The sequence below is a fragment of the Cicer arietinum genome, chromosome 6, assembly GCF_000331145.2.
Source record: "Cicer arietinum cultivar CDC Frontier isolate Library 1 chromosome 6, Cicar.CDCFrontier_v2.0, whole genome shotgun sequence".
Taxonomy (NCBI): Eukaryota; Viridiplantae; Streptophyta; class Magnoliopsida; order Fabales; family Fabaceae; genus Cicer; species Cicer arietinum.
In genome coordinates this window covers 23,585,858-23,605,653 of record NC_021165.2, presented here as the reverse complement: position 1 = coordinate 23,605,653, position 19,796 = coordinate 23,585,858, and the positions used below count along the sequence as shown (strand labels likewise).

General features: G+C 30.6%; 1 protein-coding gene across 1 annotated transcript; it reads left to right on the top strand.

Moving 5' to 3' along the window:
- The first annotated feature begins 14,455 nt into the window (after nt 1-14,455).
- LOC140920665 (uncharacterized) lies at nt 14,456-15,907 on the top strand. The gene is made up of 3 exons (XM_073369465.1): nt 14,456-14,847; nt 14,932-15,016; nt 15,617-15,907. The coding sequence occupies exons 1-3, from the start codon at nt 14,456-14,458 to the stop codon at nt 15,905-15,907; spliced, it is 768 nt and encodes a 255-aa protein (XP_073225566.1).
- The last annotated feature ends 3,889 nt before the right edge of the window (nt 15,908-19,796 follow it).

The following is a 19,796-nucleotide window of genomic DNA, read 5'->3' as shown; positions in this document are numbered from 1 at the left end:
CTCCCCAAATAAAATTTCGTTGGATAGAAATAATCTATTTACTTACTATTTTTGGAATCTTATAAAAAGGTAAGAATTACAAAGGTAAACTTCCAAGCATCGAGTTTATCAAAGTAACTCTTCCACACATGGAAATATGTTTTCAACTCCAACTCGATAGTCTTATCCTCATAGATTCTAAAATAGGAGCCTAAGTACTTTTGCATCTAAAAATGGCACTAACAAGTAATCCCAAAAACTTAAATGGGATAACACCATCCTCGTAAGATAAGAAAGTTGAGGCAGCTCAAATAAAATTATCTTGTATATTAATGCAAAAGATAAGACACATGAAGAAATTCACTTTCAATTCCAATACTAATTCAAAACCCCTTAATATAGATTTAAATGCCAGCAATCAAACTTTCATCACGCGTCAAAATAGTATCATAGAAAATTGTAGTATGGGAAAGAAAATGTTTTGAGATACTTGAAACCCATGAAATAAACCTAAGTTCACAACTTTTTCCACCATCCCAAATAGTCATTCAGCCACTAATAGGAATAGAAAAGGTGTTAAGAGATCCCCCTGCTTAAGCCCCTTTTGAATTTGAAATTCTTTATTAGGGATACCATTTACAAGCATTGACAAGGTACTTGAGAACACACGTGCCTTCATCCAACTCCGCCAACAAGAGGTAAAGCTTGTGTTACTCATCATTAACTCCATATAGTTCTAATTGATTGAATCCTATACTTTCTCAAAATCTACCTACAATACACTTACCTTTTTCCCTCTTTGTTAGATTAATCAATTCATTCATCACCAACACTCTATCCAATATTTGATACTTTGATAAAAAAAAAAAGTTGTTTGATTTCTTGAAATAACAGTTCCTAGCACATTCTTCAATCTTTGTGCTAAGATTTTGGAAAACAATTTTCTATAAGCTACCAATTAACGAAATCGACGTATACTCCTTCAAGAGTCTTGAATTATCCTTCTTTGGAAGAAGTGCCAAAAAGACGACAATGATTCCTTTTGGTAATTTCAAATCTTCATGGAATTCATTTACAAAGCTTATAACATTTGCTTTGACTTTATCCCGACATGCCTTAAAGAAGATGAAATTGAATCCTTCAAGACCCGAACTCTTTTTTCCATCACAACTCCAAACTATTTCTTTGATCTCTTCTAGTGAGAATTTATCAATCAATATTAAGTTATCAACCTCGCCGATTTTCTTAAAATGAATTCCACTTAGCATTGGTCTTGAAAAAATATCCTCCACATATAATGCCTATTTTTTAACTTCTTTTTTACCTCCCAAACCCCATACACCACACCATCACTTCCTTGAATTTCAAGAATTTGGTTTCTATGATAATGTTTGCCCTCCACATACAAGCCTGAAAATATTTTGTATTGGTGTCTCTCTCATTTGCCCACTTCACCCTCCATTTATGTAAAATAAGACTTTCTTTTGCACGAATTTGTTTCCAAAAGTTATTATTGAGAAGTTGACTCAACTTAAAATCAATATCACAACCAACTGCAACCATTGTGTCTAGGTTATTTAGAGCTTCAACTATTTTGTTAAGCTTTGAATATCCTTGATGCCAAAACATCTTTATTCCAACTTCTAAGATGATCCTTCAGCAGACATAACTTTTTCTTTAAAATAAAAGCTTTCCACCCTTCAATTTCAAAATCTTACCAACTTGTTTTCACAAATTTGAAAAATTATCATGCTCTAACCAACAGTTATTAAACTTAAATGGTTTAGATACACAATTGTGTATAGAGGCATTCAACTAAATGGGACAATGGTCTGAAACATCTCTTTCACCAATACATTATGATGAAATTTTCTATAAACTTAATAATCCTTTAGGCAACAAAAACCTATCAATACAACTCCTCACGATACTATCATAACTAAACGATGTGAATATACTTTTCCTAATCACAATAGAGTCCATTAAATCTATCCTATCAACAAAGCTCGAAAATTCAGTATAACTGTTCTTCCTCCTCCTTTTTCCTGCCTTTCTCGGGACTTGCTGATTTGTTACTAACACCGCTTTGGACTACACCTATCGACATTGTTAATCACGATCGTCCCTCTTTCCTTTCCATAGGAAATAGCGAGTTTTTACCTTCCAGTAGAGTCGAACCTGAGACCTGGGAATAAGTACTATCGTCCACCCATTCACATTACCAATTTATCTGCGGAGGTTTTAAGTTGGGTTTTATGTTACCTCAAACCTAAGCTTGCTTTCTACTTCTCCAATCTATGAGTGAAAACCCTAACTCCTTCATCCTTCTACATTCCTTCTTTTGGCTTGCAAGCATGTTTTTCTAACTCTGATTTATTCCTTTGAAGAGGGTGATTATAATATAGTTTTGGTTTCATAAAAAGAGATAGAGATAGAGCTGTTTTAATGGTGTCGTGGTGATAGAAAAATGACGATGTTAACTTTGTCTTGGAAGAGAGTATGATAAGGAAAAAGTGTAGTGTGTCGATAAGTGAAGAGAGGAAACAATACATATGAGGGAGGATTGTGACATGAAAGCAGCTTATGGTGTTTTTGTGCTGATATGGATGAGAAGTTGTATGTACACGTAAGGAAAATAAGAGGGATGGAGATGACTTTGACTCTATTTCTCAATCTCTTAATTCTTCACTATCCAACTCAAACCAAAACAATCATAATAATTAAAATATGCATTATTATTTTAATAAGTACACTAGTGATAATTTTTTTTTAAAAACATAATAATAATAATAATAATAATAATAATAATAATAATAATAATAATAATAATAATAATGTTGAAGATAGTAATAATTTGAATATAGAAAAGATCCAAAGAAAAATTGATTATACAAAATTGGGTTGTTATACTCCTTGCAATTGTGAGTACTTTGGTGGAAAGCACACAAGGTACTCGTCATAATCTTAGTGAAGATTTACAAAAATATGGACAACCATATCATAGTTATGTCAAATATCAACTACAAAAATTGTATTGCAGCAAATAGGTTGGATATTGTTGTCAGACAAATCACGACATGATTTGCAAAATTGTTTAAGAATGAAAAGTAACCTTTGTAAATTACCTTATGACATATCGTAAAGTTATGGATAAAAATTATGATTAATTCATTTTTGTTATTTTCAATTATTTTTAGCATTCAATTTTTGCCGTATGTGAGTGGGTTGTGTATATTGGTTAATTTGAGCGCATGAGCAATTATTATTTCTTTTTACGGATGCATGATCAACTTGGGGAAACCGCATGAGCAATTCTTTTGTAATCTACTTTCTACGCTAATCACATTCTTATGTAATATTATGTAATAGTCTCTACTTTCTACGCTAATCAAATTTACATGTTACTAAAAAATAGTTCAATTGTCAAATGTGATAGTGTTATATTGCACATTCACAATTGTATGTATGACTTAATCATGATAAAATTTATATTTCAAAGATAAAAAAAGAAAAATAAATTATAATTTATTAATGGCTACATGTTTTTTATTTCAACCTACTATGGTGACTATTACTAAAACTAGATAAATATAAATAAATAATTTATCTCTTCCTACATTGTTGTCTGCCACTAAAACTTATTATTATTTATTAAATTAAATTTATTTATCTCACTACTAATTATAATTCTAAATTATTAATATCAGTAAATTAAATATAAATTTCTAATTTATTTTTATTAATTATTTGTTAGATGTGTATATAAACACAAGCGACAATATGAATTACTTCAAATGGAAGAAAACTTAGAGAAATGTTGCTTGGGAAAACATAGAGAAAACTTATGACAAAGATGGGAAGGTAAAAAATGTGAGGTTACAAACTCACAAACGACAATATGAATTTCTTCAAATGGAAGAAAAGGAGGAAGTTGATGTCTTCTTCACATGAGTGATGACATTGGTGAGTCAAATGAAAAATTATGGTGAAAGTGTTATTGATCAATCTGTAGTAGAGAAATTTTGAGATCTTTATCGCCAAAGTTTGATCATATGGTGGTGGTCATTGATGAATAAAAAAATCTTGCAGATATAAGCATTCAAGAACTAAAAGGATCCCTTGAGGCACATGAACAAAGAATGAAAGAGCGCAGTGGTGAAAAGAATTCAGAAGTTGCACTACAAGCATTGTCCAATAACAAAGACAAAAGAGGCAGAGGTGAATGGAGAGGTGGAAAAGGGAGAAATTACAACAACAAAAAAGCAAGAAATCAACAAGATCATAATTGTAATAAGCAAGGTGGTTCAAGCAATCATCAAAGAGGTGGAAAAAAGAAGTTTGATAAAAGTAGCATTCAATATTACAATTGTCAACAATGGGGGCATTTTGCAGAAGAGTGTTACTCAGGAAACAAGAGAGAATCTCAACAAGATGATGCAAAGTTTGCTCATGAAGAAGAAGATGATGAACCTGTAATGTTGATGGTAACCACTAAGGAAGATGAAGCGGGAACAAATTTGTGGTACTTGGATACGGGATGCTCAACTCATATGTCTAGAAGGAAATACCGGTTCACCAATCTTGATGAATCAATGAAAAGTAAAATGAAATTTGCTGACAGTAGCTCACTTATTGCAGAGGGTGTAGGAGAAGTTCTAATTCAAAAAAAAGATGGAAAATAGTCAAAAATTTCAGAAGTTCTATTTGTCCCTAGAATGAAGTGTAATCTTCTAAGTGTTAGTCAGCTACTTAAGAAAGGTTACATGATGACACTTGAGGATAAGAAACTGAAAGTGTATGATGAAAAAAGCAGACTCATTTTAAAGACGCATATGTCAAAGAATATGACCTTTAAGATAGCAATTCAGGTGTTGGAGCATAAATGTCTTGCCTCGGCAGCAAGTAGAGGGGAACAAATCTGGCATTATAGGTTGGGACATTTAAATTTTGGAGATCTCAGGAAGATGAGCAAAGAAGGTATGGTGAGAGGACTACCTCAAATACAAGAACCAAATGAAATGTGTGAAGATTGTGTCCAATTCAAACAACATAGAAGTCATTTTAGCAAGCGTATTTAAGTCAGGTCAAATGAGAAGTTGGAAGTGATCTATTTAGATGTTTGTGGCCCTATGCAAGTTGACTCAATTGGAGACAATAGGTATGTTGTAACTTTTAGTGGTGATTTCACTAGAAAATTATGGACATATTTGATCAAGAAGAAAAGTCAGGTGTCAAATGTCTTTGAGAAGTTCAAAGTGATGGTTGAGAAACAATGTGGCCATTCGATTAAAGTCTTAAGAACATATGAAGGAGGAGAATATGTGTCAAAAGAATTTAATGAATTATGTGAGAAGGAAGGGATTGTGCATGAAATAATACCACATTACACATCACAACATAATGGCACTGCAGAAAGAAAGAACATAACCACCATGAACATGGTAAGAACCATGTTGAAAGGAAAAGAGCTATCAAAAATTTTGTGGGGAAAAGCAATGGCAACTGCCACATATATTCTGAACAAATGTCCAACAAAGAAGCTCCATGGAATGACACCTGAAGAAAAATGGTCAAGAATCCAACCAAGCCTCAGCCATCTAAAGGTTTTTTGTTCAATATGCTACAAACATGTCCTAGATCAGCTTAGAAGGAAGCTAGATGATAAAGGAAAGCAAATGGTATTGGCGGGATACCATGCAATAGAAGAATACATAATGTATGATCCTATTAATAAACAAATAGTGATCAGCATGGATGTATTAGTTGATGAGATTAAAGAGTGGAAGTGAAACACTGAAGAAATAAGATAATTAACAAGAGTTATGCTTGATGGTGACACCAGTAGTACATAAGAGTCACAGCTGAATGAAAGAAATAGGGAAAATAGTAATAACAATGCAACAAGAAGAAACCAAAGATAGAGAAATCTACATCAAAGGCTGCAGGATTGTGACATGATTCAAGATAATGAGATTGATTCAAATGGTGAGTTAGTGCATCTGGAACTATTAGCAGGAGCTGAACCAATAAGTTTTGAGTGTGTTGCACAAGATCCTAAATGGATTGGAGCCATGAAGGATGAGTTACATTCAATTGAAAAAAATAATATCAAACTTCGGAACTAGTAGAGCTACCAGTTGGAAAGAAAGCAATAAGTGTAAAATGGGTGTATAAGGTGAAACAAATACTTGTAGCTAAAGGTTTTTTACAAAGGGATGGGATAGACTTTGAAGAAGTCTTTGCACCAATAGCTAGAATTGAGACCATACGAATGCTCATTGCCATTGCAAGCATGAAAAAGTCGAGAACACATCAAATGGATGTGAAGTCGGCATTTTTAAATGGGCTTATTGAGGAAGAAGTATACATTGAGTATCCTCCAGGTTTTGAGATAAAGAACCAAGAGAAGAAAGTATATAAGTTGAAGAAAACATTATACGGGCTTAAACAAGCTCCAAGAGCATGGAACAAGAAGATTGATGGCTCTCTAATTCAACTTGGCTTCATCAAGTGCATATCAGAACATGGTGTATATGTGAAGGGAAGCTCAGAAACAAGTGTAATCATTGTATGTTTGTATGTAGATGACCTTCTCATTAAAGGAGAAAGTGAGTATAAAATTGGAGAATTTAAGAAAAGCATGATGAAGGAATTTGAGATGACTGATATGGGACAACTCTCATATTTCCTCTGAATTGAGTTCCAAAGTACAAAGGTTGGAATAATTCCTCATCAAACCAAGTATGATGTTGAGATGTTGAAGAAATTTGAGATTGATAACTGTAATTAAGTGTCAACTCTAGCTGAAACTGACATGCATTTAACCAAAAATGATAGTGAAGAAAAGGTGGATCCTACATAATTCAGAAGATTGATAGGAGGCTTGAGATATCTGTGCAACACAAGACCTGATTAGGCTTATAGTGTTGGCTTAGTAAGCAGGTTTATGCAAAGTCCGAGAGTGTCTCATTTGTAGGTTGTCAAACGAATTCTCAGATATGTAAAAGGAACTAAAAGTTATGAAATTCTATTTCCAAGTGAAGAGTTGTTGCTAAGGTGAGTATAATGGGATACACTGATTCAGACTGGTGTGGTGGCCAGGAGGATAGGAAGAACACAATTGGATATGTGTTTATGATTGGTAAAGCACCAATCTTTTGGTGCTCGAGGAAGGATTTGGTTGTAGCTTTCTCTTCCTACGAAGTTGAGTAAATAGTAGCCTCGTTAGGCTCTTGTCAAGCTGTATGGCTCAATACATGGCTTGAAGAGCTAAATGTAAGAAAAATAGAAGCAGTCACTATGAAGATTGATAACAAGTCAACTATAAACTTGGCAAAGCATCCAATTGCTCATGGAAGAAGCAAGCACATAGAGACAAGATTTCATTACATAAGAGAAAAAGTTAGCAAGGGAAAGTTAAAACTGGAATTTTGCAGAAGTGAACAGCAAGTGGCAGACATTCTAACAAAGCCTTTGAAGATAGACACATTTAAACATCTAAGAGATGATCTAGAAATTGTATGTAGATCAATCTGAATTAAAGAGGAGTGTTGAAGTGGTTAATTCAGTTATAGTTTGATTAGTTTACTGTTTTGTTTGTTGTAATTAACCAAATGATACAAGCCATGAGTTAGAATGTATAAATACCAATGACACAATAAAATAAGGTAGTGTGCATATTTTTACATCATCACATTTATCTCATCTATAAAGTTCTCTCAATATAGTCACTCATTCTTCCATCTTCATCATTAAAAGGTGTGTGAGTACAAGATCATTCTGATCTAAAATCAATTTCTAACAATTATAGCTCAACTCCATTGCTGATAATTGTTTGGTTAGTTCTTTCATTAGATTCTCATAATTGCTTCTATTAGTCGAATAAATTAGTTTATTGAGAATTATTCAAGGGATCAATGAGATAACAATTTTATGAATTTTCAAGACAAACATATAATTTATTTTTTTTTAATTTTTAATAACTTTTGTAAGTATAGAAGTGCGCCTAAGAGTGAGGGTGAGTTAGGTGTTTAGAAATTTTCTTGTTTTTTTTTAGAGATTTAGTGTTTGATTTTTCTGATTTAAGATAGTGTATGGAAAAGATAAATGGCAGAAAAATAAAGAACACAAAGATATTACCCTGGTTCCCCTTATCACCAAAGGTACATCCAGTCCTCTTGCACACCACAAGAGATTTTCCACTATTGTTAGAAAATGTACAAGTCCCACCCTAGACCTTCCTTACAAACTCCTAACAATCACCCTAAGATAGCACACCACTATCTTAGTTTACAAAACTTGAAGAAAGAACACCACTTTCCTCAATTGATAACACTTGAATGGTTTAGCAATATGGATTTTGACTTAGATCAATATGATATAATAGGTGATGTACAATGATAACAATCCAATACAATTTCAAGTACACTAGAGAACTTTTCTCAATGATATAAAAATGTAAAATCTGTACTTGAAATATAAAAGTGAAACTTTGAATAAATCAAAACATTTTAGAAAGTTTGTTCAAGGTTTGGTTGTAGGATTGGTTGTTGTTTGATCTGAAGTTATGAGGTATTTATACTCCATAAACATCTCTTCAGATTCGTGGCCATTGATCCAAGAGGTTTGATGAAAGAATACAATGATTTGGAGCCATTCCAGATCTGAAAAATTGTATTGCTTCCAGTTGTATTCGAATACAGGATGCTGTATTCGAATACACTTATGTATTTTGCCAAAAATATTATTTTCAAACATTATTTATATATTTTTACTTTTTGAAAATCCTTTTGATGCATATGCTAAAATGAAAGGTTCTCATGTGCATTTGAAATATACGAATATTAGATTGCATCATGTACCTTTACATTATAAAACTTCTAGCATATTTGACTATAGTTGTCTTTGATGTTTGACTTCTTTTTGAGCTTGCAACTTGATCACTTTCTTTGGTCTTTGTCTTCATCAAAAACATGTATTTTACAACTTCAATTCAATCTGATTTTTTTTATATATATAATTTAGTTTCTACTATCAAAAATCAATATATTTTCAAAATTATAGAAATACTTAGAAAAAGTCTTTATAGATGTTTTTTATATTTAAAATTAAATTTAGTGTAAGAATAATGTATTCCTAAATAATGTCAATTTAGTAAGTTTAAATAAACCTTATTTCAAAAATGGATTAGATTACTGGTCAACTTTTGCATGTAATCCTAACACACACTAGAGAGGTATTTGGCGTGGGGTTTGTATGTTACCTCAAAACTTAGATGGAGAAAGAATTGAGTCTTTCTAGATTTAGCTTACTTATCTCTCTCTTGATGATAAATTGTAGGCTTGTTCATGAGTTTCTCCTCTTCTTGATAAAACCCTCTCTTATTCTTCTCCTTTCATGAGAGCTTTTTCTTCTCCTTCCATGACTTCTATTTAGAGGTGTGTAAAAATATGGTTAATTTGACCATATTAATAAATTGGATTGCCTTGCACCACAAAAAATCAAACCATTTAAATGTTTCATGAATTGAGCCACATATTTAAAACAATTTAGTTAAAATTTATTTAATTTATTTTTATCAAGAAATTTTTATATCTATTTTTCTAGAAAAAAATTTTGCCAAAAGAATTTCAATATTATTTTTTTCAAACAAATGGTTTATTGGAAAAAAAAATTTACATTTCTTTTTCTCAAAAAAAAAAAAAATTGATATTTTTTTATCAAAAGAATTTTAAAATTATTTTTTGGAATAACTATTTTGAAATCAATTTTAAGTAAAAATTTGTTCAAAATATTAAAACTAGCTTATATTTATAAACTAGTTTTAAACGGATCCAGAACTGCACTGAAAGTGATTTTCAATGATTGAATCAAACTATTATTATAGTCCAATGCGGTTCGGTTTTTGCACCATGAACACCTCTACTTATGTCCTTCTCTTTGCCACTCTCTCAATCTAACTAACATTATTTTTCTTTTTTCTTTTTTCTTTTTTGTTTTCTATCTATCTACAATAAGGAAGGGAAATGAAGGAATTTAAGATATAAGATAGTGGAAGGATGGAAGGACATGCATTGAAGGGATGAATGGTTTTCTCTCTTGGTTATTTTCTTTTCATTTGTTTTGTTATAAAAAAGTGAGTGAGGTTGCATGTTTTTCAATTAACTAAGGGATTTGTGTTGAAAGTCCATTATACTCTTCCTATTCTATCTAATAACAAGTCTAAATTCAACTCTAATTCTACTCCTAACTCTATTAGGTCATGAATATGCATAATATTTATAAACAACATACTTATTTCTTTAAATAATAAGTCTAAACAATGAATCATAATAACAAAAACAATAACACCAACAACATTTGTTAAAAGGTAATATAATTTAAGTGTGTTACACTTATCGATTTTCATATGATGTTTTCGACTGATCACAAATTGATGTGAACCGTAATATATTTTTAAAATTTGAATTTGGAAAGATTGTGACTTTAACAACAATAACAACAACAACAACAATAGCACCAACAACATATGTTAAAAGGTAATATAATTTAGGGGTGTTACACTTATCGATTCTTATATGATGTTTTCGTCTAATCACAAATTGATGTGAACCGTGATATATTTTTAAAATTTGAATTTGGAAAGATTTTGACTTTAGGAGTTCTCTGTAATTATGGTGTTGATTTAAGTTAGAATTTTTAAAACTTGAATAGTTAAGGTTAAATTGGTCCACATAAAGGTCAAGCCAAATAGATTAAATGTTTTTAATTTTAAATTTTAAACAATTGTTTCTTAAAGATTTAACTTGGTTATAAGTTTAAATTTTAAAAAAGCTAATTTATGAAGGATAATTTTACCCAAAAAATGCTTTGACCAAAAATAGGAGTTAACTTTATCAATGGTATAAATTTTATAATTTTAATTAGCTAATATTGGCAAAATAAAATTATAACTAATTTATATGATGTAATAGTTTGTATATAAGTTTTGGAAGATGTCAAACTTGCAATTTTGTTTTATAATTATTTGAATCTTTATTATATTTTTTTTTCAGATAAATTATGTTTGTTATTATATTTACTAATTTAAATTGTTTGGTTTGGATAAACTAAATACTCTAATTTATAATTTTCATATTTAATATTAAAGAAATTTTTAAATATTTGTAATTATAATAAAATGATATAATACTTTGTGATTTATCAATTTATTTTAGTTAAAATACAAGTAACGAGTATGAGTTGATAGATATTCAATGGATACACATTCAAATATTAAAGTTGTTGGATACAATTATTTTTTAAACTCTGAGTATAAGGACATTTATTATAATATTTAGGCTTAATTGCACTTTTGGTCCCCCTATTATAGGTGAAGATCGAAAGTAGTCCCCCCATTTTGTTTGTCCCTAGTTTTAGTCCCCCAAACAGAATTTGAGTCCAAATCATGATGAGTTGTCATTTTTTAATGACGTGTCAATAAAAGGGTGACGTGGCAGACACTTATTTGGAATAAACTCATTATTATATTATTTCTGATTAAAAAATATAATTTATATTTTTAAAAACCATTATTATAATTATGATAATATTTTTAAAAATACAATTTAATTGTTAAAATTAAGTTAAAAGAAAAAACACCTAAAATCATGAACCCTAAACAAATCAAAATCAAAAGCATTCACTCATGAACCCTAAAATCAATCTGAACCCTAAAATCATGAACCCTAAACAGAAATCGTGAAATGAAATCCTGAAATCGTGAAATCGTGTTTGTCCTTTGTTCACTCGTTTTCATCAGTGTTCACTCGTTTTCATCAGTGACTCGTTTTCATCAGTGTTCGTTTTCATCAGTGTTTGTCCTTTGTTCACTCGTTTTCATCAGTGTTCGTTTTCATCAGTGTTCATCGTTTGTTCATCTTTCGTTTTCATCAGTGTTCAAATGGCGAGTGGAGGTCATTTCGTGTTCTCTCCATCTTCACATATGAAAGAAGATACAAAGTTTTGTGCTATGTATGTGATTTTAGGGTTTTCATTTTGTTTTATTATTAACATTATTAAACTCTGTATTGAACTTTGATTTTAGGGCCAAAAATTTTTCTGTACACTGTTAACAGAACTCTATGCCTTTATGCCTTTTTAATAATGTGGTCCATATGCTCTATTTTATTATTTTGTGGTGCATGTGTAGTTTGTTTGAGGCTTAGTTTGACTGATTTATTCAATGGTTTGTTTTGTGTAGGCCAGCTTCAGTCCACAGAGTTAGGTTAAGAATTAACCATGGGGGTAGTTTTGTAAACCACCCAGTGAAGATGTACGTTTGTGCCCAAGTGAATGAGATGAATTGGTCTTGGGATGTAGACTTAATGTCCCACATGCAAATTACTAAAATGGTCAAAAGTTTGGGATATATGAGTATTAAACGTTTGTGGTACCAGCATCCGAAGTACTTATTTACACGTGGACTTAGACCTCTCAATAATGACGAGGATGTATTAAAGTTTGCTGAAGATGTCAAAGGGTTCAACATAATTGACGTCTTTGTGGAACATTGTATAGATAATCCTATTATTAGTGATGAAAGTCCAATTCAAGAGCCAACTAAAGTTGAAAAACTCCAAGGTGAAGGTGAACAAGTTCAAGCTGAAGCAGATTCTGAACCAGAAACTGAACCAGATCAACCAGATTCTGAACCACTTCAACCTGAACAAGATAAATCAGAATCAGAACCAATTCAAATTGAAGCAGAATCTGAATCTGAATTTGTACCTGTTCAACCTGAATCTGAAGATGTTCAACCTGAATCTGAAGCAGTTCAAACTGGACAAGATAAATCAGAATCTGAACCAGTTCAAACTGAACCAGATCAACCAGAATCTGAACCTGTTCAACCTAAATCTGAAGCAGTCCATGGTGAAGATTATCTGAGTGAAGAAGATGAAGATTATGTTGCTAACTCAGATGATGATGATGATGATATGGGTGAGTTATATGAGGAATAAGATTGGGACTGGATTTCTGAAATACCAACTGAGATCTTTGTTAATGTTGGTGATGAAAATTCATTTGAAAGACATGCAAACCCAAGAGGAAACCCAAGGCCTAGTTCTGCAACTGATTTTGAAGAAAATGATGTGAATTCTGATGATTTGGATACTCCACCAGGAAGTGAAGTTGATGAAGAGAATGTTAGGAAATTTCCTAAATTTAACCAACCTGAAAATGGTGATGAAGTAAGGTTTGAGTTGGGCCTAAAGTTCAATACAAAAGAGCAGGTTAAGAATGTCGTTAAAGATTTTGCAATGGAGACTAAGAAAAACTTGTATTTCAAAAAGAATGGTGGAAAGAGAATCATTGTTAGGTGTGAGCCAGAATGTCCATTTTACATGAGGATCAGTAAGAGGACTTCAAATGAATATTGGCAATTAGTGAGTTTCACAGATGATCATACATGTCATAAGAGGGCAAAAAATAGACAAGCTAAGACTGAATGGCTTGCCAAAAAATTCGTTCCTATGTTGAGACATACACCTGAAATGAAACCAAAGGGATTGATTGTTGAGGCGCTTGATAAATGGGGTGTGAAGTTGTCTACATACCAAGCATATAGAGCCAAAGTAAGAGCCATGGAAATGATTCAAGGTGCTCAAAGTGACCAATATGAACATTTGAGAGAATATGCGGATGAACTTAGGAGATCAAATCCAAACTCTACGGTTATTATTAAGTGTGGTATGTCTGACGTTGGACTAGTATTTGAGAGAATATATGTGTGTTTGGAGGCTTGTAAGGATGCATTTGCTAATACATGCAGGCCTTTAATTGGGTTGGATGCTTGTTTCTTGAAGGGAGAATATGGCGGTCAATTAATAGCCGCAGTAGGTAAAGATGAGAATAATCAAATGTTTCCCATTGCATATGCAGTTGTTGAAGCAAAAACAAAAGACTCATGGCAATGGTTTCTGGATCTTTTACTGGAGGACCTCAACAATGTTCAACATAAGCAATATGCATTCATTTCAGATCAGCAAAAGGTATGTGTGCTGAAGTTTATGTAATCGGTTTCTAAATTATGCAATATGTTTATGCAATCTGTTTCTGAATTATGCAATCTGTTTCTGAATTAAGCAATTTGTTCTATGTAATCTGTTTCTAAATAAGCTATCTGAATTATGAATTAAATAAGCTATATGTTTCTGAATTATGAATTAAATAAGCTATATGTTTCTGAATTATGAATTAAATAAGCTATATGTTTATGAATTGATTTCAGGGATTGGTACCTGCCATTGCCAACATTGGGGCCCATGTGGAACACCGATTATGTGTTAAACACTTGTATGGGAATTGGAAAAAAAAGTATCCTGGAGGACATATGAAAGAGCTTCTTTGGTTGGCAGCAAGAGCTATTGTGGTCCAGGATTGGGAGAAAGCAATGTAAAAAATTAAGGCAATCAATGAAAATGCTTGGAAAGACATGGTGCAACTCCCACCATCTATGTGGACTAGGTTAGCATTTCTCACTGATACACAATGTGACCTCCAAGTAAACAACATGTGTGAGGCTTTCAACATGGCTGTATTGGAGTATAGAGATAAGCCTATCATAACATTACTTGAAGGTTTGAAACATTACATTACAGTAAGGATTCAACAAATATTGGAAAAGGCAAAAAGAGCAGTTGGTGGTTGGTTCCCAACTTGGCATGGAGATGATGATTTTAACTTGTTTAGTGTCACAAATAGTGTACATACTTATACGGTAAATCTACACACAAAAACTTGTGCTTGTCGTAAGTGGGATTTGACCGGTATTCCGTGTTGCCATGCTCTTGTTTGTATATGGCACAACAAAGCTGATCCAGAATCGTACGTTTCACCTTATTATAGGTATAAAACTTGATTTTAACTGCATTATTGGTATTCTGCATTATTGATGTTCTGCTTGTTCAGTTCTGGATCTGTTCAATTGATGTTTTTGCTAGTTCAGTTATGGTATTTTGCATTATACTATTCTGCTAGTTCAATTTTGGTTCTGGTTTCAATTTTGATTCTGATTTTAACATGATGTTCATTTGAATTTTGTTCTGGTTTTATTCTGCTAGTTTAATTTTGGTTCTGGTTTTTAATTCTGGTTCTGATTTTAACATGATTTTAGCATGATGTTCATTAGATGGATGTTCTAGTTTCAATTCTAGTTCAGCTACATGGTTTTTTTCTGCTAGTTTCAATTCTAGTTCAGTTAGATGGTTTTGTTCTGCTGGTTTTGTTCTAGTTTGGTTCTGGTTCTGCCCTGCAATTTTGTTATAGTTTTGTTCTAGTTTGGTTCTGGTTTAGTTTTGGTTCAGTTTGTTCTAATTTTGTTCTAGTTTGATTGTGGTTTAGTTTGGTTGTGGTTTTGTTTGGTTGTGGTTTAGTTTGGTTCTGGTTCTGCCCTGCAATTTGGTTTTGGTTTTGATCTGCTAGTTCATAACATTCAATTTATAACATGTGACTTTCAACTTGCTGGTTTTTAACATGCTGCTTTTAACATGTTTTTAACATGCTGGTTTTTAATATGCTGATTTTAACATGTTGCTTTTAACATGTTTCTAGTTCTTTAAATAGGAAAACAAACTTCTTAACATGTTACTCTTAGATTATAATGCCATCAAATGGAGATCCTATAAATCCCCCAATCATGAGAAGAGCACCGGGTAGACCAAAGAAAAATAGGAACAAGTCCAATGATGAGTCAAAATGTTCTAACAAACTACCAAGACAGTTTGCAACTGTGAAATGTAAAAACTGTGGGAAGCTTGGCCACAACATGAGGACATGCAAGGGTAGAGAGATACCAAAAGGTGGCAATAACATCAACATAACAAAGAGAGCAAAGACAAGAAGGGTTGGAGGTGATGAGGGAGAAACACCAACAATTTTATCTTAAGATTCACAAGCTCCACAAATTCAAGATTCACAAATCAATTGAAGGAACTAAACTTGTGATTTTTATTTTGGTTATTATGAATATGTAATGATACTTGGACCTATATAATTTGATTACTATGAATATGTACTTTTATTTTGGTTACTTGTGAAGGAACAATTTTATTTTGTAATGCATTAGTATGACCTCTTTTTGGACCTAAGTTATGGAACGATTATTTTGTAATGCAGTAGTATGTAATGATGGAATGATATCAAAATTCTAACTTCAGATTATGGACCAGATTATTTTAAAAAATTGTTTTGATTATTCTGATTATTTTGGAAAATTGTTTGACTAAATTGCATTAATACAATGATATCAAATTTAGGTTCAAAAATTGGAAAATTGTTCTGATTATTTTGACCAGATTATTCTGATTATTTCAAATAACTTAAAAATTGTTTGACCAAATTGTATTTATACAATGATATCAAATTGAGTTATTAACATGTAAAAATAGACAATCGAAATACAATAATACTAATTTCATTTCATAATAACAACCTTACAAATTTGATTATATTAAACAATTACATTACAATTTCAACCATAAACACCCTAAATTACATCATTACAAAACACCATTAATCCAATCATTTTAATTACTTCAACATTACAATAACCAAAAGAACAATAATCAAAAGTCATGAAAGTGCCAGAAAGCCCCTCATTAGTTTCAACTTCAACTTCATTTCATCATCACAATTTTTTGACACATTGTCTTTCTTCTTGAATTCATCAATCCTTTTTATCAAAGACATAATAACTTCTTTTGCACGTTTTGTCATTGGCTCATCAAACCAATCAAAAAAATTGCAAGATTTTATACCCTGTAACTGAAACAACATAACAGCAAAACAAGAAGTACCCTGTAACTAAACAACATAACAACAAATTTTTATAATCTGTAAACAATACAAAAAAAAATCCATAATTTTGACAAATAGTTTACCTTATAAAATCCACAACCATGAAACCTTCGACCTGGATTTTCAGTCGTCCAAGAAGTACACAAAGGAGATTCAAGTCCACACAAACATTCTCTTCTTCTAATTCTCAAATGAGAATTTTTGCTTGTAACTGAATATGAATGACAAGACATTCTTTTTTCCAAAAAACACAACGAACAAACGAAGAAGAAACGAAACAGAGAAAAAAGAAGAAACAACGGAATACAAAGGAACACGAAGACGATGAAGAAGAAGAACCCAAATGAAAAGGGAAGATGACCAACAATGAAAAAGAAGACGAAATCGGAATCGGATGATGATGATGATGAAAAGGAAAATGGTCGATTTTGATGAAAAGGGTTCACGATTTGGGGGTTTTGTTGAATTGGGGCTGTTTTTTGATTTAGGGTTCAAGCTAGTTCATATGCTTCTGCTTCAGATGTTCATATGCTTCTGCTTCAGATTTTGATTTAGGGTTTTGTTGAATTGGGGTTGTTTTTCTTTTAACTTAATTTTAACAATTAAATTGTATTTTTAAAAATATTGTCACAATTATAATAATAGTTTTTAAAAATATAAATTATATTTTTTAATCAGAAATAATATAATAATGAGTTTATTCCACATAAGTGTCTGCCACATCACCCTTTTATTGACATGTCATTAAAAAATGACAACTCATCATGATTTGGACTCAAATTCTGTTTGGGGACTAAAACTGGGGACAAACAAAATGGGGGGACTGCTTTCGATTTTCACCTATAATAGGGGGACCAAAAGTGCAATTAAGCCTAATATTTAAGAGTGCTCGTAGTGTGGTTTAGATTAATTATAAAACAAAAGTCATTAAATCCAAAGATTAAAAATACTAGCAACTCGATTTAGATTCCTTTTAAAAAGTTCAATCTAAATTGATGTGGTTAAATTGGACCGATATTAGATTGATTCAAAATAGGCATATACTTGTGTTTGCATCAACAACAAAAAAAGTGGAGTAAATTAAAGTGGTAATTGTATACTTATTTGCATTAGAAAAAAAGGGGGTTAATTGCAGTTTTAATTCTTTTATTTATACTGATTCACGAAATTGGTCATCCTATTTTACAAGTCAACAATTTTGGTCTATCTCTCTGATTTTTTAATTAAAAAATAACGAGAGATGTTTTAAATAACTTGACATATGATACAATGATGTAGAATGATTAACACTCATGAAATTGAAATAAAACGACGTGAAAACTTAAATTTCAACTTTGGAAATTATTCATATTTTTAGAGTTTAGACATATGAATAATTAATGTATGTCACGTCATTTAAAATATATTAAATTATCACTTTTTTAGTTCAACAATATAAGAGAATGATAAAAAATATAAACTTTTAAAATACGAAAATCAATTTCGTAAATCAGTATAAATATAAGAACCAAAATTGCAATTATACTAAAAAAACTAGAATAAAACATATTTAACACGTTTACATAAAAAATGATGAATAAATTTATACTTAAATCAAAAAACAAATTTAAATAAATCAGACATTATTTATGTATGTTGTTCATTTTTATCACTTAATTAATATGGTAATTAGCTTAATTGATAAAAAAAATTATTTTTCAGCAAAAAAATATTGTGAGGGGCGACTAACATAAAAGATAAAAGGTGAGGGCGTTGTATATGGGACAGAGAGAGAAAAATTGAAGAGTGAGAAAGCGAGAGGGAACATCACTTTATTATTATTATTATAGTAGTAAGTAGATTTTTTATTTTGACTAAAGTTAAGAAGATATACGAAAAGAAAAATAATTAGATAATGCAGCACTGATTTTGAGGTGAAAAGAGGATCATGAAAGTAATAAAATATGGAGACGAGGTAGTTGTCTATATAATTTGAAGAGAGATGTAATTTTGCATTTATTCTTAAAACAAGCGTCTATGTGAGTAATAAATTTTAATTTTGAAGTAAAATATAATATAAAATATAAGTTTAATTGTAATTTTAGTCATTTTATTATTATCAATTTATATTATTTATCTATTTTATTTTAAAAGTCGACAATTTTATTCTTCTCTCGTATTTTTAAATTAAAAAACAATAATCTGACATATTTTTAATGACGTGAGATACATTTCAATAATATAGAATCATCTAGATGATTAATAATTTATATATCATTAATTAAATTAAAAAATATGAAAATTTAAATTTTTACAACTTTTATTTTAATTTCATAAGTATTAATCATTTTACATCATTATCATAAGTCATGTTATTTAAAATATTTTTTGTCATTATTTTTTAGTTAAAAATTAAGAGAAAGAGATCAAAACTATTGGCTTTTAAAATAAGAGGATCAATTTCGTAAATCAGTAAAAATAGAGCGATTAAAATATATTATACCAAAAACATAAAATATATTATACTGAAAGTTAACATTTGAAAATAATATTGATTGATATTTGAAATATATAAAATAGTAATAAAGTTATATTATATTAAACAAAAATATATTATTAATATTAAAACTAATATATAATATAGTACTGCAACATCTTATATCATTCAAAAAATAAATAATTATTAAAATTTATATATACATTTAATCCAATCTAAAAAAGAAATTTATAATTCAATTCAAACAATTTAATGATTTTAAATTTATTATTCATTAAATAGAGATGAATTCGTATCCTACCCCCAAAGACATATGAGACACATCCTCCATTTAAAAAAAATTAGAATACCAGTATTATTTATACAGGGACATCAATAATGTACGTAAATTATACATAAGATTAAATCTTGTATGTCATATTAAAGAGTTCTGATTCACGTACTAAATCACAATTCTTTAAAATTTCTAATATTTAACTTATATAATAATCATCTTTAAAAT

Coding starts and splice junctions, on each gene's coding strand:
- LOC140920665 (XM_073369465.1), top strand. CDS start 14,456: ATGGTGCAACTCCCACCATCTATGTGGACTAGGTTAGCATTTCTCACT. Junction 14,848..14,931: donor AACAAAGCTGATCCAGAATC/GTACGTTTCACC, acceptor CTGCTTGTTCAG/TTCTGGATCTGTTCAATTGA. Junction 15,017..15,616: donor CTAGTTCAATTTTGGTTCTG/GTTTCAATTTTG, acceptor TGTTACTCTTAG/ATTATAATGCCATCAAATGG.